The sequence below is a fragment of the Heterodontus francisci genome, chromosome 19, assembly GCF_036365525.1.
Source record: "Heterodontus francisci isolate sHetFra1 chromosome 19, sHetFra1.hap1, whole genome shotgun sequence".
Taxonomy (NCBI): Eukaryota; Metazoa; Chordata; class Chondrichthyes; order Heterodontiformes; family Heterodontidae; genus Heterodontus; species Heterodontus francisci.
Genome location: NC_090389.1, coordinates 71449911 through 71472980, shown reverse-complemented (window position 1 = coordinate 71472980; position 23070 = coordinate 71449911). Strand labels below are relative to the sequence as shown.

General features: G+C 40.8%; 1 protein-coding gene across 1 annotated transcript in view; it reads left to right on the top strand.

Annotated features, from left to right (window-relative positions):
• Positions 1 to 21782, top strand: part of LOC137380166 (5'-nucleotidase domain-containing protein 2-like) — a 77119-nt gene extending 55337 nt beyond the window's left edge. Inside the window, exons 11-14 of the mRNA XM_068051909.1 lie at positions 1382 to 1468; positions 3791 to 3931; positions 5922 to 5986; positions 12779 to 21782. Coding sequence (XP_067908010.1) covers positions 1382 to 1468; positions 3791 to 3931; positions 5922 to 5986; positions 12779 to 13040 — 555 coding nt within the window. The 3' untranslated portion in view covers positions 13041 to 21782. The remainder of the gene's footprint in view (positions 1 to 1381; positions 1469 to 3790; positions 3932 to 5921; positions 5987 to 12778) is intronic.
• Positions 21783 to 23070: the final 1288 nt, after the last annotated feature.

Here is a 23070-nt window from a genome sequence, read left to right as displayed (position 1 = left end):
TTTAAGTCCCAAGCAGTGGCAGCAATCACATCAGCTACTTAATATTTACTTAACCATCTCTTAATAAATCTTATTATGATTAGTTGATTCACAAAACATTTGTTCAGATTGCATATTTATTGAACTGATATGGGTACTGTATATATTGTGTAGGCTTGCGCACCTGCTTTTTGTTAATACTGTGCCAACATTTGTCCATACTTCCTACAGTTTTTAACATAAGAGATACATTTTGACAATGTTTTAATACACATTTAAGTAAAAGTATTATTTTTGGTTGATTGTGTCCAGATATCCTGAAGATTATATATTCATGCTAATATTTTATGGATGCATATTCGGAAATAATTTTTTTCTCAGGGAAGGAGGACCATATTTGTTCCCAAATTGGCAATTAACATTTTTATATTTCTTCAGTCAGGACAACAGGGAAATTAATGAATTACTGCAGCGTATTGCAGCTTTAAATAAAGAACATTTCTTTGTACAATCCTTTGCCTGTCCTTACACCATCTCAAAGTGTTTTACAGCCAATGAAGTACTTTTGAAGTAATCACTATTACTATGTGGGCAAACACAGAGGCCATTTAGTACACTGCAAGGTCCTATGATTAATGTGTATATATATATGACCAGATCACTTGTTTTATTTATGTTGGTTGAGGGAGAAATGTTGGTGAGAACAACTCTCTGCTTCTTTTCAAATAGGGCCATGAGGTATCATTCACCTAAGTGGACAGACGTGGCCTCGCTTTAATGTCTCATTATTAAGGTGACAATTCTAACAATGCCATGTTCCCTCAGTCCTGCACTGAAATGCCAGCCTAGATTTATGTGCTGAGGCTCTGAAGTCTGCTTTGAACTCATGCCCTTCTAAATTAGAGGCAAGAGTGTTATTACTGAGTTAAGCTGACTATCCAGATTCATTAGGAGAAAGCTTTTTTAATATATATTTTTAGCTCAAAAATTGTACGCAAAATCTTGTGTATTTAAAGAAAGTAGTTAAAAACAGTGCTGGAGTAAGCTCAGAAGTGGCTTCTGAATCCAAACTAATCCAGATCTCCCAGATCAGGTCCATTTATCTCTGAACGCTATTTCAAGTTGCTTTTGACAAGTGCCGTTCCACCCCCTGTCTATTTGAACCCATGATCTAACATATACTTTGCCAGGTGTTGTGGGTTTCCTTTTTCAGTAGTTCAGAACTGCCACTTTGTGGCTGACACTGGTCGATTGCTGTACTGGCCTCGAGGTTTCTAAGAATGGGTTTGATGCAGTGTTCAGCAACCTCTCTGCAGCCTTTTGAAGGCCAGACTCACATACATCCCATAAAACATTTCTTGAAATTTCAAGCCTTATTCATCTTTATCTCCTCCATCTGCAGGGAAACCTATTTGATTTCCTACGGCTGACAGGCTGGGGTGGATCCAAGGTGCTTTATTTTGGTGACCATCTGTACAGTGACCTGGCAGTAAGTATGGTTTCACATTGTAACTCAGAGCTGGTGTCTGAATAGAATTCACACAGTGGTGTATAAATCAATGGAAGCTTCATGGGTCAGCTCACAAAAAGGCGAATTGGGAGTGAGTAGACAGCTGTTAGATTATGCTTTGATCCATAAGCATTGATACTCACTGGAGCATTTAGATGTGTTTCCATATGGTCCATACTTGTTTTCTGTTTACAGATGCAGATGTAATGCCTGCCTGCTTTATTGATCTGTTTGGGATATTTCCCAAGTGTACTTGTTTAAAGAATAAAGATTGACTCTATTTTATGATGTTTGTTTTAGATTCCTACATTAATGGCAGAATGAATGATTTGTTAGAAACTGCTTGCAGTCTCCAGTTAAGCACATGACAATTTGGATTTAGATAGCTGCTGTATTGTCCTTTTAACAGATTTGAAAATTGTGTAAGTGTTGACATGGTGGTAAATCCTGAATGTTATCAGACCCGCAGTCTACTTCTGATAAGCTGCAATGTTTTTTTCTGGACAACTTCAGCAGAAGAGGCATTGAACCATGATTGACTTAGAGAAGAGTAACATGGGGCATCATGTGAGGATGAATATTTAAATGTTACCAATCTTTGATTCCCAGTCATGACAAAGAAGGTACTTTGACACAGGACCTTAATAAAAAGAAGCGGCCATTACAAGCAGAGCTGAGCCTAGAAAAAGAATCCAAAAAATAATTGGATGAAGAAGAAGCAGTATACCTCGGAGAAAATTACATTTTGCAAAGCCCATTGGATTAAATCTATTTTGAGTGCCGAGCACAGATCAACATGGCAATGCCCCATGATGCCATGAATGACTGGAAAATTTAAAAGTGACAGCTAGGCTGCTGCAATCTATTGTCAATGGCCTGGAATTAGTGCAAAACATGACTATGCATATGAACTGTTTGTGTAGGAGTAGTCTCACTGTTTCTATTACCAGCAGCAGTTAGCTTTTTCATTCATATACATCGAGCCAATGCTGATATTTCAAGTAGAAAATGTTGCGAGTAGGTTGTTGATTTTGGTACATACCCTTGATTTAAGATAGTCCAATTTGTAGTCTATTGTCCATTGAAACAGTCTCAAGAAAACAAAACTGTTTGCTTATGGGGTCAGTGCTGTAGAGTGCTATATTCCACATTAGTTGAGGTTGTAGGAGTGTTGAGTATTAAGTGGGAAACCTGCCAGTTGAGGGATCTGTAATGATGCCTTTGACAAATAGTTTTAACACCTGAAGTTATTGTACTGTATTAAGTAATTGCATTTTGTCCATATTTCAAAAGGTTATCTTTAGCAAATGCATTGAACCGTATAGCTTGATAGTGAAGACTCAAAGGACTGATCTTTGTGCATTTGCAGCATTTAAATTTTTTTTTTTCGATATTCAGAATGCTTTTTGCCACAACCAGTGCTGTCTTGATTTCCTATCTTGGGCAAAGCTGCCCAACACAACTAGTAATGGCATTGATTGTAGCAGTAAATAATTGTGATTTACTGAAGAAATCCACAGGGATAAGTCATGATTAGAAGTAGCATTTTTGGGTCCACAAGCTATGGAGATGTTATATGACAGCAATAACCATGGGTTGTGCCTTTTATACAAGTAAAATATTGAGTAATAGCATTTTCTGTGTCAGCTCTACCCTGCTCCTGCTTTCAATATGCTGACCCATGCTAGCATACATTTCTATGGGTGGCAGCTGCCTCTGGTAACTTCTGACAATATTGGCAGGGTACTTTTGGGGGCATCCGAGCCAAGTTTAAGCTTGCCGTCACCTAATGATCCCACACATTAATTTACCAATAGAAGGTCACTAAATGGCAAGCAAGAGCAGGAATCCTGGTTGATTTCCAAATCCCTTTCTCTTTCCCCCCCACCTTCCATATCTAGTCTGGGGGAACTGAGACTAATTTTGTCAGTGCGACTGCTTCCCCATATAAGTCCACTAATCCAATACAGGACCAGGGATTGAACTTGGGACCTTCTAAGTCTGTTTGGCGCAGTCCCAACCCAGGAAGTGAATTAATTGATTTATCAGGGTAGTGACTGATTATTTCATTTGGTTTCCAATGCTGAAAGTGCTATCAGTCTGAGTCAACGGTCCAATGACAAATTTTACATTACTGAGGTTCTTCCTGGTCCTGAGCTGTGCTACCAATCAATCATAATCCCACTCTCATCGTATATTTAATTGAGATTTTGCATATAGGTAAAATAATGCGCCGTTTTACCCATCACCCAATTGGAAGTTGCAGAGATTTATGCAGCATTTCTATTTTGTGATCAATAGGACCTAATGCTCCGACATGGCTGGAGGACAGGAGCAATTGTACCAGAATTGGATGCAGAAATCAGCATCATTAACACTGAGCAGTTTACACATGGGCTGACCTGGCTACAGGTCCTAACAGGACTTCTGGAGAGGCTACAGGTAATGTCACTACTGTCACAATATGTATCCTGGTGCAAATGAATCTTACTGGTCTGTAAGCTCATCACATTTTGAGAAGTAACTTAATTCCCTTCAGAGAATTATGCTCAGAGGTTTCAGGTTTTACACCTTTTTAATTCAGTTATAAAGCAGATAAAGTGGATCAGAACATTCAATCAGAACTATGAAGTTCTTGCTATTCCCATTCCCGTTAGTGATGGGTTGACTGACAACTATACTTCTCACTCTATCTGTTTCAGTGGAAAGAGGAGAGCAGTACCTGTTTCAGTGTGTAAGGCAAAGATTTTAAGCTTCAGCACTGAGTTTTAGAACACTCCAGGTTGATGCATTGATTCTTGGTAAAAAGACAAAAGTGCAAGGAGAGAGCCAACTGTGTAACAGCCCCGACAACCAATTTTATCTGCAGCGCCTGTGGAAGAGTCTGTCACTCTAGAATTGGCCTTTATAGCCGCTCCAGGCGCTGCTCCACTGACCACCTCTAGGCGCTTACCCATTGTCTCTCGAGACAAGGAGGCCAAAGAAGAAGAAGAGTCTAAGGAACCCACTTTAGTTTGAGAACTACTGCACTGGTGTTCTAGAATGTTCTGATCCACTTTATCCACTTTATAACTGAATTAAAAATGATTAGTTAGAATATTAGGTATTGAATTGGGGCGGCACAGTAGCGCAGTGGTTAGCACCGCAGCCTCACAGCTCTAGTGACCTAGGTTCGATTCTGAGTACTGTCTGTGCGGAGATTGCAAGTTCTCCCTGTGACCGTGTGGGTTTCCGCCGGGTGCTCCGGTTTCCTGCCACAGCCAAAGACTTGCAGGTTAATAGGTAATTTGGCCATTGTAAATTGCCCCTAGTGTAGGTAGGTGGTGGGGATGTGGTAGGAAATATGGGATTAATGTAGGATTAGTATAAATGGGTGGTTGTTGGTCAGCACAGACCCGGTGGGCCGAAGGGCCTGTTTCAGTGCTGTATCTCTCTGAGTCTAATGGAGAAAAGGCACTTTAGAGCTTGATGTACAATGATAGGATCGGAATTCGAGCAGTCTACTGTCCTTGGGCTGAATTCCGCCGCGGTCTGCAGCAGTTCAAGATAATACACCGGTCGGGCAGCCCCCCCAGTCACGTGATCGGCTCTGTGATGCCGGCAACAGCGTCAGCTGCCTGAGCGCCGGCGTTATTTTTATAGGGCAGCCAGACCTGCCACTAAATGTAAATATTGTACCCGCCCCCAACCGCAAGTACACTGCAATGAAAAATATCGCCCCTTCTCCCCTCTCCCTTTCCCACTCGGTGGCGCCAGCTTTCCCTGGATGGGCAAGTGGAGGTGCTTGAGTACTGGCCGCTGCTTGGAAGATCCCGGGCAGCAGGTAAACTCGCTGACAAATTTATTTCAATGTATTCATTTTCTTAATTTACATATTTAAAGTCTGGTCCCATCGGCCAGCGGCGGCGGGGTTGGGGGTGGGGGTGGGGGAGGGGGGCTGGCCGCCACGGAGCCTCACCACCGACGGTACAATCTTCCGGCCCTCTCCCGCCACGGATCCCGACATCGGGACCTCAACAAAATCAAGCCCCTTGTCTTAAGTTGTCATCAGATTCCAGAATTGTGTTCCAAACTTCAACACACTGCTAACAATCTGCTACCATGTATACAGGCATCACCTAATTAAGTCTTTCTTTAGCACTAAATACCCACTTTCCCATGTTTCTTTTGTGTCTTAATTTATTGAATAATTCAATGTTTTCATGCAAAGAGTGAATGTAGACTGTATTGCTATGTAATATAAATTACTGCCGCCTTCCCAATTGAATGTATTTTCGCTGTTCTGAGCTGTGTTGCCACAGTAGTGGAATATTGCAGTACAATCAGTATAGTGCCTGAAATGCTTATGAACAGTAAATTTGAAAAGGCTTAAAATTATTTCATAGAATTATTTCACTTTTCTGTACTGTATCACAATATATTGTGTCCACAGGTATACCAGGATGCTGAATCCAAGCAAGTGCTCAACGAATGGATAAAGGAGAGACAAGAATTGATGTAAAGTATCATTTTATTTTTGCTATAAATGATGTGTTTTGCACAAGGCAAAGAAAAAGTCACGTGGAGCTCTACAAGTATAAATAGTGCATTCAATGACACTGAGTCAACCGTTAAGAACTCTGAAAGTAACTACTTTGCAGTGTCATCTAAAAGAGGATGTGTTGAGGGGAAAAGCTTAGTCAGTAAAGTGCTAACAAACCTGTGCATGAAAATAAGCACAGATTCAGGAGAAGACTACGTCAGTGCAACAGAACAAGAAACTGCTATTCTGTGTGGCTGGTTTTTGGGTTATTGACACATTATATCACAAAATGATTAGCGCTCACAGCGAGTTCCCTGCCTGATTGTGATAGGCTGTAAAGCCTGGCTACCTGACCCGAACCCGACCAAACCTGACTACATGTGTCGGGTTCAGGTCGAGTCAGGCATTTAAAAGAATTAAAGGGCTCGGGTTGGCTGCTGTTGGGTCGGGCCCGGATCGGGTTTTAGTTTTATAACTGAGCCAGGCTTTACCTCAGAACAACACCCCCTCCCCACACCATGGGCCCAGATGCAGCTACAGGCCACGCCCGTCACCAGACCCCTCCTTTCAACATCCATTCCCGGCTCCGACTGAGCAGCAGCAGCAGCTTCTTCCCCATCTCTGGATGGAAAAGGCGCTGCAGGTACTGTCAGTGTCTCACACCCGCTGGGTTAGTAATAGGGAGCAGGACCATGGGCTGTGTCAGGCCTGCTCCTGGTCTCAATGTGTGTCAGAGCCGGGAGGGAGAGAGGGGGGTCAGTAATAGGGAGCGGGACCATGGGCTGTGTCAGGCCTGCTCCCGGTCTCAATGTGTCTCAGAGCCGGGAGGGAGAGAGGGGGGTCAGTAATAGGGAGCGGGACCATGGGCTGTGTCAGGCCTGCTCCCGGTCTCAATGTGTCTCAGAGCCGGGAGGGAGAGAGGGGGGTCAGTAATAGGGAGCGGGACCATGGGCTGTGTCAGGCCTGCTCCCGGTCTCAATGTGTTTCAGAGCCAGGAGGGAGAGACGGGGGCGTCAGTAATGGGGAAAGGGAGCATGAGCTAAAGCCTGGCTACCCAACCCGAACCCGACCAAACCCGACTACATGTGTCGGGTTTGGGTCAGGTCTGTATTCTGCGTCCAGCATTTGGGGTCGGGTCGGACATTTAAAAAAAATTAAAGGACTTTGGCCCGGGTCAGGTTCGGGTTGGCTGTTGTCGGGTTGGGCCTACGTCAGGTTTAAATTTTATACTCGAGCCAGGCTTTAATGGGCTGACTGGGAAGCCAGTAAGTGGGAAGAAATTGGGGCTGGTTGGGGCGTGGGGAAGCATTATTGGTTACATTGTAACGATAAATGAGGATCATCTGGCAGAGAATCGTATTTCATTTTGGGGAGGGCAGGGGTGGGATGGAGTGGTGGTGGTGGGGGGGGGGGGGGGGGGCGGGGGGGAAGGTAGAAAAGGTGAAAAACCTAAAGAAGTAATTTTAAACTGGTGAAGCAGAAGATTCCTGAATGACTAAACCAATACTCTTAAGAATTGTCAGATTTACAAGATATTCTTAATTCCTTTGGGCTCAATACACACTAGGTTGAAGACTTTCCTTATCAGTAAATAAATTCATCTGCTTTACTGCAGTCCTAGGGTGAAGTGGTGACGTTCATACATCTCCCTTTCAACAGGGGTAACTGGTTGATGTTAACCAGTCCCAAACTTGTGATACTAAAGTCAATTACAGTGCCCAGTATTACTGACTTGGCTAATATTAACTGAGCATAGACCAAGGATCAAGCCCAAGGCCATACCAGTCTGTATAACTTATTATCAGACCATTTTCCCACTGAGAATTGGGGAGTATTTTTAACTTTATAGCTTCAGCTATGTGATGTTAGTTTTATATCTCACTCTTTCTTGCTGCAGATCAAAAATTCCAGTGACCTAAGCCCTGTATAATCCATTGTTTTAAGGATTTTATCGATAAATCACCAGTGTTTGAAACTTTGCCTGTAATTAGAAAATAAACATTTTAAGATGTCTGAAAGCATGTCTTCTAAGAGCCTTCAGTCCTTTCTGCCACATTCTGCTTCATCTTCAGCTTCTTCAGCTGACAAAGGGACGAGGGGTAAAATACCAGAGTAAAATACATTGACGATGGAAGGGGTTTCAAAAGAAATGTATTGTTAGCACATCTGAGATTAATAGATTTTAACTAGCCAAGGATATTAGGGGCTAATACAAATGCAAAATACTGCGATCCTGGAAACCTTTAATAATTTCAGATTGTAACCTCTTTCCCCATTTTTTCGGCTAACAGCAGTTGGCAGTGATTCTGCTACTGGTATTAAAACTCTTCTCAATCCTTCTATTGTTTCTTTACTTACCTCACTACAGTCTCCTTATGCCTTGCATCCCCATCCCTTTTGTCAATTAATCTCTTCTGTTTTTTACCCCGTCATAGACCTATTCATTAGTTTTTTGCCCCCCTCTTCTTTCCCTGCCTCTACTTGCTTAAAACCTGTTACATCCCTAAATGTTTCTAGTTCTGACGAAAGGTCATTGACCTGAAAATCTAACTCCATTTTTCTCTCCACAGATACTGCCTAAACTGTTAAGTATTTCCAGCATTTTCTGTTTTTATTTAAGGGGGTTAAAGAAATTAGAGTCAAAGTGGGTGTGTGGAGTTAGGATACATTTCAGCCACGATTTCACTGAATGGTGGAAGAGGCTTGAGGGACTGAATGGCCTACTCCAGTTCCTATGTTCCCACATTTGTACCAGCATGCAAAATATATCAATTATATTTTTAAGTGGTTTGAAAAGAGTTTTATATGACATAATTTTGTTTTTGTTTGTAAATTACTTATTTCATAAAACCTGACCTCCTGTGACATTGGACATGGGCAGTCAAGCTGGTGAGATTCTCCCAACAGTCACAGTGCAGGCCAGGAGCAATGAGAAGGCACATACACCGAAGGTGTCAAAGGTCGCATGACAGATGAAGCCTAAAAGAGAGGGAGGAGGAAAAAACAGTGCACTTGGTGAGGTCGTTAGAACAATGTTGAGGGAGCACAGAAGTTAGTGCAATAGCATCAGGCAAGAACAGAAGCAAAAGGCATGTCTGAAGCTGCTAATGGGAGGCCTTTGGAGGCAAAAGCTGGTGAATGTGACGAATAATTGTATTGCTAAAGTTTCCATTTGTTTTTCAACATTTTCAAGGGGCAGGAATCTGTTTTTTTTCCTCCCCCTTCCTCCCTCATTTCCTTGCCTAACTTTGAGGAGCTGTAGCTAATTGTAGCATCCTGCTGGCTATGATCGTCTTACTCAACACAGACTGTCAGTCTAGCTGCCCTGATCTTTAAGACTGAGGGATGTGATTTTATCATCAAATCGTCAGAATGTTTTTGCCATTGTTTTTTAGGCAGATATGCCAGCAGATTGGTTGTAAAAGTACTAAATGTTACAGATCATTTTTCTCCTAGCTTTTTTTTAAACAATGGTGTTGTACTTCAGTGCAGAAGAAAGACCATCCAGTCACTCAACTCTGAGAACAGAGGTTCAGTAGTGCCCTCTGCAGTTATCTTGATGGCAGAGCTGCAATTGTATAGAGCCTTAGTGAGACCACACCTGGAGTATTGTGTACAGCTTTGGTCTCCTTACCTAAGGAAGGATATACTTTCCATAGAGGGAGTGCAACAAAGGTTCACCAGACTGATTCCTGGGATGATGGGATTGTCCTAGGAGGAGAGATTGAGGAGACTGGGTCTGTATACTGTAGAGTTTAGAAGAATGAGAGGTGATCTCATTGAAACATACAAAATTCTTACAGGGCTCGACCAATGTTGATGCAGGAAGGAGGTTTCCCCTGACTAGGGAGTCCAGAACCATGGGACACTGTCTTAGAATAAGAGGTAGGCGTTTTAGGACTGAGATGAGGAGGAATTTATTATCTCAGAGGGTGGTAAATCTGTGGAATTCTCTACCTCAGAGAGCTGTGGAGGCTCAGTCATTGAGTTTGTTCAAGACAGATTAGATTTCTAGATAGAATCAAGGGATTTGGGGATCGTGCGGGTAAATGGTGTTAAGGTAGGAGATCAGCCATGATTTAATTGAATGGCAGAACAGACTCGAGGGGCTGAATGGCCACCTACTGCTCCTATTTCCTATGTTCCTAGAGCTATTTTCAGCCTGATACTCTAATACAGTCTTTTTAAATGTCAATGTTGCCAGTTTATTCACCACATTAATGTGGAATGTAGCTACCCCACCATAATGGTGAGGAACTTTCATGGTGTAGGTTAATGAGTCCATGCTACAATGAGTCCCTAACTATGTCTTTTACTACCATGCTACAGGATTAAGGTGTTACACAGTTTATTAGAGTGGAAAACTCATAACTAAATATTTAGAATCCATTGTTTCGAAAGTGCTTCTATTTTTTGTTAAAATTTTTTAGGACTTGTGTTTTAAAACTAAAAGGATTCCATGGATGCATTTTTTTTTTACAAAGTTCACTGAAAGGACACTTGAGATGTTGTTTGAAAACAACCTTTGCTGGAAGTAATGCGCTTTAAGCTCAATAAACAACAGAAACCTTGGTGACCTGTGGGAAAATGTTTACAGAGAAATGACATGTCAAGGTTTATGAGGGTCAGGAGGTTCTGACTTGCTGTTTGGCTTCACTTCTGAGATGTTGTTTTGGTTCAGTTGTGGTGTGGACAGTGTTTGAAAAGCTGTTGAAGATCAACCTGCCAAGGAATAAACTCCACAGCTCATCTTTCCTGCAGCTCTCGAAGAGACCCTGAGAGGTCCAGTGTATCAGCTCCTCTTTCCTCCTGTCTTTGAAAAAACTCTGCGAAACCAGAGTGTGATAGCAGAAGTCCCTGATGCCACATTTCTCCTGGAAAGCCTACTAGACTATCTCACGACATCTCCAGAACAAACTGCTTCTGAAAAGATCCCAGTGACACCTATACGTGTACCCGGATGCCAGACCAAAAGGGACAACTGATATCTTCCATATCTTCTGTTTTTTCTTCAAGAATTAGCAAATATTTGACCCAAGTATTTTATTTGTCTTTTTCTTGTAACAGACCTGTGCAGAGAGAATTTCTGTATTTTTTTTCAGTGTGTGTGTGCGTGCGTTTTGTGTGGGGGATTTTTAAAGGGAACTTTCATATTTCAATCTGTGTGTTAATGCTTTGCTTTGTTACTGGATAAGTCTTGTTTTATACTAAACTGATAATTTTGTTGTTTATTAAAGAAACCTGGTTGTGTAGTTTATTCTGGGATAAAGAGTAGAACATGTGATTGACCGCATCAGTAACTGGGTAAACATTTAAATATATATTGTAAACTGTGGAGAAGTGGAACTAGAAAAGACAGTGCGCTCCTGCCGCCTCAGTTGTAACATCCACTATTCATTCTGCTTTAATAAAATCAATTTCTATAGTATAAACAGGTTTCTTCCTAAAAAAAGAAAACATACCAGAATGTTTAATTTCAAAAGCAATCTGAGTATTCCACGTACTGTACCATATTATGACTGTGTTGAGCTGCAAGACTAATCCACCTCCAGTCCTGTGGTAGGTACCCAGCAAACTTTTGTTTCCATTATTTTCATCGGTTGCCCTTCCACATTTCTCCATATGTAGTGCATCAGCATTGTTTGGATAAGTCGAACTCATGAGGCCCAAATAAATTGCATCTTTCACATGCACTATTGGAGATGCCATTTCCCGAATGAGTTGTTAAACCAAGGCCCCATCTGCCCTCTCAGGTGGATGTAAAAGATCCTTTGGCCCTACGTGCTAAAGAGCAGGGGAGTTCTCCCAGTGTCCTGACTAACATTTATCCTTCAATCATTCTAGCCGTTTTTCTAAATGATGTTTGTGGTGTTTTGCTGTGCACAAAATGACTGCCATGTTTCCCCACTTTAGAACGAACAGTGACTAGACTTCATAAATTGGCTGCAAAATGCTTTGGGACTTCCTGAGGTCCTGAACAGTGCTATGTAAATTAAATTTCTTTTGTTCCTTGCTTCTGTTATTTATTGTAGCAAATGTAGAAAATATAACCAAAACTTCGACAAAAGAAATTGTGTTTCAAGGACGTTGAAGCTGCTTTTACGTTGGAGCCGGAGAGTGAGATAACTGAACCACTTTGTTGCATTTAGTGCTGTCATTATGGAGCCAGTCAGTGCTGTAAACTGTCTGACAAACAGAGCTGAATGTGAGACATTGTCCAGGGTGAGCAATGTAAACACCCTGGCATCATCACTGAAAGACTGCAGGTTCTTATTTTGGCAGATTGCATTCCATCTGCAACATGAGGATTTAGATAGTCCCTTAATGTGTAAAGTGACCCCTGAAGAATGAAATGCCACTTGAAATCAGAGAATGACTATTTTACTCTGTAATTAATGGTAAATTGCACTTCATGAAGCCATACCCCTGGAATTTCGCTATTGGTGTGTTAATTACAGAGCAAATGGCATTCCCTCATATTAAGGAATTATATCCCTATAAAGTGATGTAATAATCGTGTGTTAAAACTGATAAATCCATATATTGAAGAGTTCCAGTGTCAAATTAAATTAATAAATTGTGGGTTGTACCTAGTGGATATCATCGACAGAATTGAGGTAGATGCCTAAAGGCCTCCTTCCTAAGCAATAATGGTTTTTGCTTATTTTTTAAAATGATAGTGGAAGGTTGTTGGGAATGAGGCTGCAACAAAAGGAATATAATAACTTGAGAGGCTGATGCAAGTTTTTTTTTAAATCTTATTTTAGGTCTCTGACAAAGAACTTATTCAACCCACAGTTTGGGAGCATCTTCAGGACATATCACAACCCCACCTATTTTTCACGAAGGCTATGCAGATTCTCTGACATCTACATGTCGTCCATCAGCTGTCTGCTAAACTATGACACCACCTACACCTTCTATCCCAGGCGGACTCCTTTGCAACATGAAGCTCCACTTTGGATGGACCAGCTATGCACTGGCTGCATGAAGACTCCTTTTCTAGAAGAGATGGTGCACATGCGATAAACTCAGTTAGGGCTAAACTGCAGATTTGTTTTAATGGGGCATTTCATCTTTACAGTGAGAAAGGGGTTATCCCACAGGTGTAAGCTCTGTGGTCTCTTATTTGAAACGGTGTGAATTGAGTGTTTAAATCAAAAATGATGACGGTGATCTAAACGGTCATGGTGAAATAATAGTGACTCTGTTGTTAACCCTTCCTAGACCAGGCCCTTTTCCATTATTGTGTTTTTTCAGTTGACGTCAACACTAACTACGCTTTTTCTCTCTTAATTATAGTCCTCTTTGTATTGTCTCCAAAGGTTTTATGATGCAACTTAAAATAGTGCAAAGTCTGGATAGATGGGCATTATATATGCCCATTGGTCCACATTACCAGCCATATAATAGATTTCAGAGTTTTCAGATGGTTGCGGACCTAGCCAATTTTGAACTTGCATTTTACAGCTGACTGGTGTGAATCCTATCCCTTTCTTTTGTTTAACAATGTGATACTGTAAGTGTAGCATCACACTTCAGGCTGTTAGTCTTTAAACAATTGTCAGACATCCAAGGGTTAAAATAAGAAACAGGGCTGTTTATTATATATATATATATAACATAATTGTGGCCCTCATCATTAACCCTACTTCTTGTAAATGAGAGCTACAAAGTGCACTTAAAAGCAGAATTGTATTTAAAATGCCTCTGCAGTACGATTGGTGGATATTCATTTTGATAAGTTGGGCTTGTTAAAGGGAGGAGTAATATTAATGTGCTTAGATAGTTGTATTTATAGGTAATATTCTATACAAGGGTATTTAACTGGGCCAGCTTAAAAGCTTTTTGGAAATGCATAGAAGACTGTTTTCCTTAGTTCAAGCAGTGGCAGTTGGTGTGCAGTGGCTGTTTTAGGTGTTTAAAGGTACTGGAAAAGATGTTTTCTACCATGTGTTCGGGGCCAGATTGCTAGCTTCTGATTTCTGGTACCCACTAGGATACAATAACTGAAACTATTTGACTTAGCAATAAAGTTAATTATTCTCGAGATTGAGGCAGATTTTTTTTTTAAACTGTACTTTCCCCATCCACCTATTAACAGCATCCTCCCACATGTGACCATTAGTATCCTAGTCTGATCTTGACACAAATTCTGAGATCTATCCAAACTTTTTAGTATTTTGTGTATTGGCAAGATTACATCATGAGGGACATAGTGAAGTATAAATGCATCTGCCAATCTCAAATGTAGGTTCAGCTATCAATCAGCATAATATTGGAATTATCATGAAGGGGACACTAGAGAGTTTTCATATACAGGGGTACTTGAGACAAATTTCACTCTGCATTGAAAAACACCTGACTATGGGATGACATATGTACCTCTCTGAATACTGATGAGGTTAGGCAATATATACGGGTTAATGAAAAACAGTTAAACAGATTTACTCTTGAGGTTCAGTTGGAAGCGTCAGCCTTGAGAGGAAGTGTTGTGTGGATCATGGGTGTCTTTTAGACTGTGGTTAAATTACAGTCATTACTTGTGTTCTTTTATGTACTGTAATAATTTCCTAATAATATGGTCGCTATATTAGTACAGAAGTGATGCTGAAGACTGAATAATACCCCACACAATTCAAAACAGGGTATCAGGAAATATCAGAAAACAGCACTGGGTAGAGTGGGTGACCATGACGTTTCAAAGCGCTTTACATTCAATTAATTACCATGAAGGGAGCGTGTCCTAGCAGAAAATACAATAATTGAGTTTGAGGTATCATTGTTTTTGTCAGCTGAACCTTGAGGTGAAATGATTTTGTTGTAGTTACTTTATAAAGTGATTTTGTTATTCTTATAAGATTCTTACTGATGGTTTAAAATAGTGCTGCTCTACAGAATAGTGGAATTAAGAACCTAGTTCTGAACAACCTCCCATTCCTCTCCAAACTTCCAAACATGTGCCTACCATCTTCCCTCAGCTCCATGTTTAACACTCTTCAATCAGATTTCTGTTTCTGCCATAGCGCTGAAACAGCCCTCATCAAAATAACATGACATCCTCTGTGACTGTGGTGCACTACCCCTCCTCCGTCATCCTTCTCCACTTGTCTGCAGCCTTTGACACGGTTAACCATACAATCCTCCTCCTCCAACACCTCTCCTTTGTTCTTCTGCTGTCCAGCTGAATGGGACTGGCCTCACCTGGTTCCACTCTTACATCTTTAGTCATTACCAGAGAATCTCCTGCAATGGCTTCCCTGGAATTGTCTAATTATATTTCTGTGAAGCATCTTGGATGTTTTACTATGTTAAAGGCACTTTATAAATGCACGTTGTTGCTGTAGTTATGTGTTGTTTCCTCCTGAGTCCTGCTAATCACAAATGAGATAAATCTGAGCAAACTTCGGTGTCTTCAGTGCTCATCAGATGACTGGATTCTGATTAACACACTGTGAGGCTGCCACAGCACCAAGGATGTGTTTGAAATGGGGCCAAAAGCAGTTTTCATAAAAGATAGAGTGCTTGTGGAGGGAAAAGAGAGCTAAAGAAATTCTGATGTGGAATTAAACTGTGCCACATTCAGACCTTGACAGTCATGCAGTGAATACCAATGTCACACAATCATAAGTGAAAAGCACCTGAAATGTACTTGAGCTTCAGAAAGCCTCATTCACTAGATTACTTTCTTGCATATCGGCAAGATATAACAAGTTATATTTTAGTTCTTTTTCTCCTATATCATCTTCTTCTTCTTTGGCCTCCTTGTCTCGAGAAACAATGGGTGAGCGCCTGGGGGTGGTCAGTGGTTTGTGGAGCAGCGCCTGGAGTGGTTATAAGGGCCAATATTAGAGTGACAGACTCTTCCACAGGTGCTGCAGAAGAAATTGTTTGTCGGGGCTGTTATACAGTTGGCTCTCCCCTTGCGCTTCTGTCTTTTTTCCAGCCAATTGCTAAGTCTCTTCGACTCGCCACACTTTAGCCCCACCTTTGTGGCTGCCCACCATAGAACTATAGAACTAGCTTATTTTTATGACTCATTTCTCTCCTATATGGTGTCTGCCATGGCTCAGTGGGTAGTACTCTTGCCTTTAAATTAGAAGGTTGTGGATTCAAGTCCCACCTCTCAGACTTGAGCACAAAAATCTAGGCTGGCACTCTAGTGCAGTACTGAGGGTGTGCTGCACTGTCAACAGTGCCATCTTTTTGATGAGATGTTAAACTGATCTCTCTCAGGTGGACATAAGATTTTTTTGCACTAATTTGAAGAGCAGGGAAGTTATTCCCTGTGTCCTGGCCAATGTTTATCCCTCAACCATCATCAACAAAAAAACAGATTACCTGGTCATTATGACATTTGTGGGAGCTTGCTGTGTGCAAATTGGCTACAGTGTTTTCTACATTACAACAGTGACTGCATTTCATTGTCTGTAAAATGCTTTGGGATGTTCCACATTTTCTGAAAGGTGCTATATCAATGCATGTCTTTCTTCTATTTGCCACCTGGCAGACATTATTTTTCTTCTTTAATTTTTCCTATAATGTCTATCCTCACCCCCTACTTTCTTTGAGGTCAAGACTTGTGCCAACGTCCAAATCTGTTGACAGCACTGGTCTGTTACTGTTACTTTGTCCATGTAACTGTTCTCCAAGTGTACCTGGATAGTGATGGTCAACAGTAAGGGGATGTCACAGTGAAACCCCATTCTATTCTTACCTATGCCCATATACGCGCAATGACAGAATTGTTGGACAGTGTTCAACAGTCTTGGCCAATATTTCTAAATATTTTTCTCCTCTATAGTCAAAGCAGACTGGGGCCCAGTGCAGCTCCTCTCACTGCCACCCCAGCTTACTCCACATGGACCAGTGATGGCATGTGGGGCTCAGTATTGTATAGTGCGCTTACCCACTCAACAATAAGGAGGTATGAGTAAAATACTCTAAGAAATGGTTAAGAAGAAAACATTGCTTTGAAAAGTTTGGCACTGAACTTTTTTTACCTATAATATTTATAATTACTAACTAAATTGAGTATCCTAACAGTTCAGAAAATGGCTTCAAGCCATGAACACTTGGCATGTAGGGTTTGTATAATTGGCAGAAATCAGGTCAAGTTGTACCTCTTCCACATTTTGTGGCAGCATTTTATGAATTGTTTAGAACACGTTGTCTGAAGAGAACTGACAGAACATTAGGCACATCCAGACTTGAAGATGGGTAGAAGAGAAGTTAACATCCAAGATGGTAATATTGTAACTTCTTTTGCCTACAAACCATCAGTTGTTTTGTGGGAGCAACAATCTTGAAAATATTTTCAATCAGTAAATGTTACACAAGGTACTTTACTACTGACAAGTCTTTAACATAATGTCTTATTACTATGACAGACAGACTGACTGACCCTTTTGATCCTTTGTAACTCAACACATATAGCGAGTATTTTGTTTAACTTTACTTCAGAGTATAAGCTATTAACAGATTAATCCACCTTTCCTTCAATTCAGTGGAAGGGGTTTACAAAATATGGTATGTGTATTTAATATACATGGATTGTAAATGACGAGTACTGTAATAGTGCTATGATGCATACTCTATATGCATTTTAGCTCTTGCTGTTGAGTACATGAATACACTAAACACCAAGGACGTAAAGTTACTGCTACTTTAGATGTATTCACGTCTCTTCTGCCTATTCATCTGATGTATTCTTTATCTGCCATTGAGCCTGGGTTTCCACTGGTCTTTGTCTTATAGTCTGTATACGCCCAATATTCTTCGATTTTGGTAGCACACACCTAGCTAATTAGTACAGGAAGGTTAGCAATAACACCTGATTTGGCTTAAACATATATCCCTTTTCCAATTAAGTTTTTGTGGGTGCCCTTCATTAAAAACCAGTAAATGTGATTCAGCATTTGTGTCTTTTTGTCCCTGGCTTTTTTTTTGTTTATCAATTGGTACAATTTGGAACTGCATAATGTGGTTCAACCAATTGCTGTTGATGGTACAGCTGGGACAAAGTGAGTCTCAAAATGTTCTAGCCGAAACACACATTGTCATTGTATAGTTAGTGCTGTGGTATCACTGTGCTTGACTGTTGAAAATAATACTTGATGTAGTTCATGAGGAAATGTTTAATATGCTTTTATATAGGTAAATTAGAAAACATAAAATGCATTGAAGATTTATGTGATGGTCAGCTCACATGACATTTCTGGTGTGCTTTGTGAATGATGCTGGAGAGGTGAAGTGTGACTTTGTAAGGTGTAGTTCTGAAGAGTACACTTACAGCTTTGGGTACTTGTAAAACCCAGTCCAGTCGGTGACTTAGTGGACCCTTGTATTGCTTTATCAATTCATGCTGATGAAGTCTGGTAGAACATGGTCTCATATCCATAAATTCAAGTCTTATGAGCTCATGGTTTCCGTTGAAGCATCTGAGGCAGGAGCAACAATGAGATGGTGGGGGAGACTTGCATCTGCCGACCACCTGTATTTCGCCAGAAAAGCAGACGACCGGCAGCTGAAAATTGGGTGGAGCAGTTGTGTTCCAATTTGCCCGCCTGCATTAACTTTCCAGCAAGCCTTTAAGTGGATGCCCAGCACTTCCACCCACAACATACAGGAGGAAGGCTATTTAACGATGGAAATTCAGATTGCACATCTGTGGTAATTTTGAGAGGCCTAACCAGCTGTCCTCAAAGGGACAACTTCTGGCCTATCCTATAAGATAAGCTTACTTTTTTGGGGGAATAGTACTTCTCCTCTGGGCCCCACAAAAATCTTCTGTTCCGTTGGAGCCCACTCCCCAGCATCTGGTTCCCTGTCCAACAGGGGTTAACTACTGGCCTGCTGTGTGCAATAGCCGAACGATTTTGCTCCTCAACAGAGCAGCGAGCTGCAGCAGAGTGATTATTTGCTACTTGCAGCCTGTCAGAAAAATGTTAACTAGGCCCAAATCTGAAAGTGGTTCAGGCCTCACAGCTGCTGCAATTGGAACGAGCACCAAACATGCACCGCCAAAATTGTGCTCAATTGGCACCCAACCCAAAAGTCTCGTCAACAGTATGGAAAGAAAGGAAGTTTGGAGTAGGAGAGAATGAACCTACTCTGGGCCCTTTGGGCAGGAAAGTACAGTAATGAAGAAAGACTTGGAAAGGAACAAAAAAATTGTGATTTTCTACTTTACATGCAATGAGGATAATGTGTTTTGAAATGTGAAAGAAGTAACATTGTAAAGAACTTAAGGGGAGAATATTATTGGTATTTAATCTCATAACTACTAAACTTGTGCCATTAAAGCACTTCTTAAAATATAGTATAGCATCACCAAGCACTTCACATGGTGGGGAGGTGGGAGATTCGCAAGTTGATCGAAGGGACAGTCAAAGATGGAGGCTTTTTGGAAAACCTGTAGCTGGGCAGATAGGTTTAGGAAGGATTTGGGGAGGTAAGATGACTGAAGGCTGTGCCTCCAGTGTTTCAGCAAATGCTGAATCAGGGATGGGATGACTGGACAGTAGGCCTGAGTTGGTGGAGCAGAGAATGCGAACTGGGAAGTTGTTTTGCTGTGATAAATTGAGCAACGCCATCTTTAATGCTGGCAGCTGCCTGAACATCACAGATAGTGTGATTTCAGTGGAAGAGGCTACATTTGCGCATGTGTTCGTACTGCACCACCTAGTGATTGTGTTGTCAGCAAACAGTCTTATTTTGCCTAACAAGCTGTGAGCCCTGGAACGTGACAGGCATGGACTAATTACAATGTGTTAAAGCTGCTAATATACATATCTCTGTGTAGTAATTTGTACTGAAGATTAACCAGTGCTACAGTTAGTGTTACAGTTTATATTTAGTAATGGTTTTGACCTTCAGCTTTACAGGAAGTTTTTCTTTTGTTTTGGTTTATTTGTAGATTAAGTGCACTGTATTTGTACATGTCAGTTGTATCAATTCACACATTAACTCAATGTCAAGTTGTCCATACAAATTCTCTCACCTCTGTTTACCACAGAATAGCTTTCAAAGCAATTGTGAATTCATCACATGGGTCTCGGAAAGATCGTGTACTTAATGGCCTATTCCATGCAACAATGCTTTGGAGTTCCACCCTAATCCTAATAAGAAGGACAAGGGGCAGACTACACTCATCAGTCACAATGTACAACACAAAATTATTTTTTACGACAGCAGAGTGAGACTAAATAGAAGTGATTACCGTTCAGGAAACATTTTTATTTTTTCCAATTCATCCATTTAGGTGGCTTTAAAAGGATTATGTTTTTTCCTGCACAAAAAACTACTGTAGTTAATAAAGCTGTTATTTTAAAAGGAACTGTACTTGAGTCTGAGCTCATCGACTTCAGTATGTATCAACAGCCAAAAGTAATGAAATTCACATGATGTATTTCATACACTGGAGCTGTTTATAAATTTATGTTTTCTGTATTTGTTGAAAGCTTGTGGATTAAGCCCAGTATGGCGTCGACAGTCATGCAGTTATCTGAATGTTTTAATTGAAGTGGTAAAGTCAACCAGTCGGCACCTCAGCGACATCAGATTGGGGCAAGTGCTGGGTATTGAGTGCACAGCAAAGATGGGAAGATTGATCTCAGCCTGCCCTTAAAGTGCAGTGATATGTTGCTTGCTTTGTGAGATTGGCAACTCTGCTGTGAAGTTCCTGCAAATGTTGCCCTGTAACCAACAGCTTCGAGGACTGTGGTGCAAATTGTGTGCTGCAGTTTCCCTCAATGTCCTGACTGAGAATGGGAACTTGACCAGTGGTTATTGTAGCTACAGATCATGCCAGACGGTTCTTTGGTCCACCGAGTTTGGAAATACTGCCTTGCTGACCTCTTCTGGTAAATAAAAGTTGTGCAACTTTAAAAAAATCTTTCTCGCATATAAAATCTATCCTGTAAAGTTTCTGATTTCTTCTATTCCTTATGCATTCCCAATTTGCATCCACAACACCTCCCAGATTCTCCATAACTATTGATGGAGCTCCGCAGCAGGTCGGCAATATGCACTTTTCCCTCTACCTCCCGCGCTGAACTACTTCATCTCCATGAGGATAGTTCAGTTGAAAATCAAGTTACATCCAAAATTTCAAAAAATCTTATGTAGGCAATGTTTTATTTTCAAACAAAAAGCTCATTCACAATTTCAGCCTTGTCACTTAGTCTTTAAAGCAATGCAGGGTTTTAGGTCACGGAGCTGTTGAAACAGGGTAGCAGATAAATACAAGTTGTGTTGCTTTTCCAATCTGCACAAAGTTGAGCTCATGGTATTTGTAATATTCAGGTTCCATGTTTCATGGAATGGCAAACTTTTTAAACATGTGACATTTTACGAACTCTCAGATGAGCTGACCCCTGTTTATGTGTTTACTTGTGTTTTTCAAATGCTTCAGTAGTTACTTTGATGTTTTATGAATCAAGTGTTTGAGTTGAACTGAATTAATGTGGAGAAATTGAAGTCTCCTGTAGTAAGTGCTAGTGAGCTGTAGCTCTGACACCTCAGCTTGTAAGGTTCAGCATCTTTTGTTTTGGCCTAGCAAACTTTATGGTATGAACTGATATGAGTAGGTAATCAAAATTTATTCTGTGTAACTTGATACAGTGGTTTAAAATCATTTTAACTTGTTTCTTTTATGTATTTATCGGCTAATTTTTTAAAACTAAATATTTTAGAAGGCTGAGTAAAAATATTGAATGTTGTCATGTAATGTCTTATGTACTGTATCTTCCTGAAATAATAAACTAGGAAAATGGCCTGAGAAATTCATTTTGATTGTAATGTAACTGTTAATGGGCTGGATGAAATCAACATGTTTTATTTTAAATTTATCTCAGTTATTTTATATTAATCCTAGTAAATTTTAAAAACTAACAATGCGTCAGCTGTGAACTAGGAGGTTGGTCTCTCAAACTGCTGATTAACTGGCAAAAGTTCAGGCATCGGCTGTATATTGATCACCCATCAGGTCAGCTATGACGAGTTCAGTTGTGCAGCTTTATGTTGAACAATGAAAGTGCTCAGTGCAATTAACATTTTTTCAGTTTCAAAGATTGTTGCATTAATGTGGGTTCTTTATGACTGCATGGTCAGTTTACCAAAAAATGTGCTATCTTATTTCCATCTGTGGTAGACTCCTCGTTTTTCAAGTTTGTCCAAGCTGTAAATAATTTCTTCATCTTCTGTGGGTCCTCTCATGACTGAGAAATCCAATGCGGGATTGGCATGGACGTCCATGGAACTGGCAGTTCATATTGTCGTTGGTGCTTGAGGGACCTTCTGCGGCTGTGCCACCTCTGGCCTTCCTCTGGGCACGTCGGATGCTGAGTTTGGTGTAAATGGTCCTCGAAACATGCTGCACCAAATTTCAGTGCTTGTTTCCATGTGGGGTGGTCAGCTGCAGTGTTTCCCCAAGAGAGGTGGTCTGCAATGCAGGAGTTTGTAAGGCTGCTTTTTTAGGGTGCCCTTATATCGTTTGTACTGACCATCTTGATGGTTGCTCTGAGACAGTTCCCCATGGAAGATCTGTTTGGGGATTCTGTAATCATCTAGGCGGGAGACATGGCATGCTCATTTAATTTGAATTTTCTAGGGGGTGGTCTCCATGCTGTTGAGCCCAGCATGATGGAGGACCTCGTTGTTTTGTGATTTTGCCCTGCCATGGAATTCTCATGATGAACCTCAGGTGTCTTTGGTGGAAGCATCCCAGAGCTTTGCTGTGGCGTCTATAGGAGACCCAGGATTCTGCGCCATACAGCAGGGTGGTAAGGACTATGGCCTGACAGAGTTTGATTTTAGTCTTCAGCTTAATGCCATGCTGCTTCCGGTTTACAAAAAAAGTGGCATTTATGTCCTTAATGTTACTGTTAAAAATACACCAGGACACATGATGTCTTGATTCTTTCATCTATTGGATCACTCCAAACATTAGTGATATGCATTAAAATTTCATGGTGTAATGTGATTTCAAAAACTAATAAAGCATGCTAAAAGTTTGATACTGATGATACATGTAATATAAGCTAACAGGTGGCAGGAC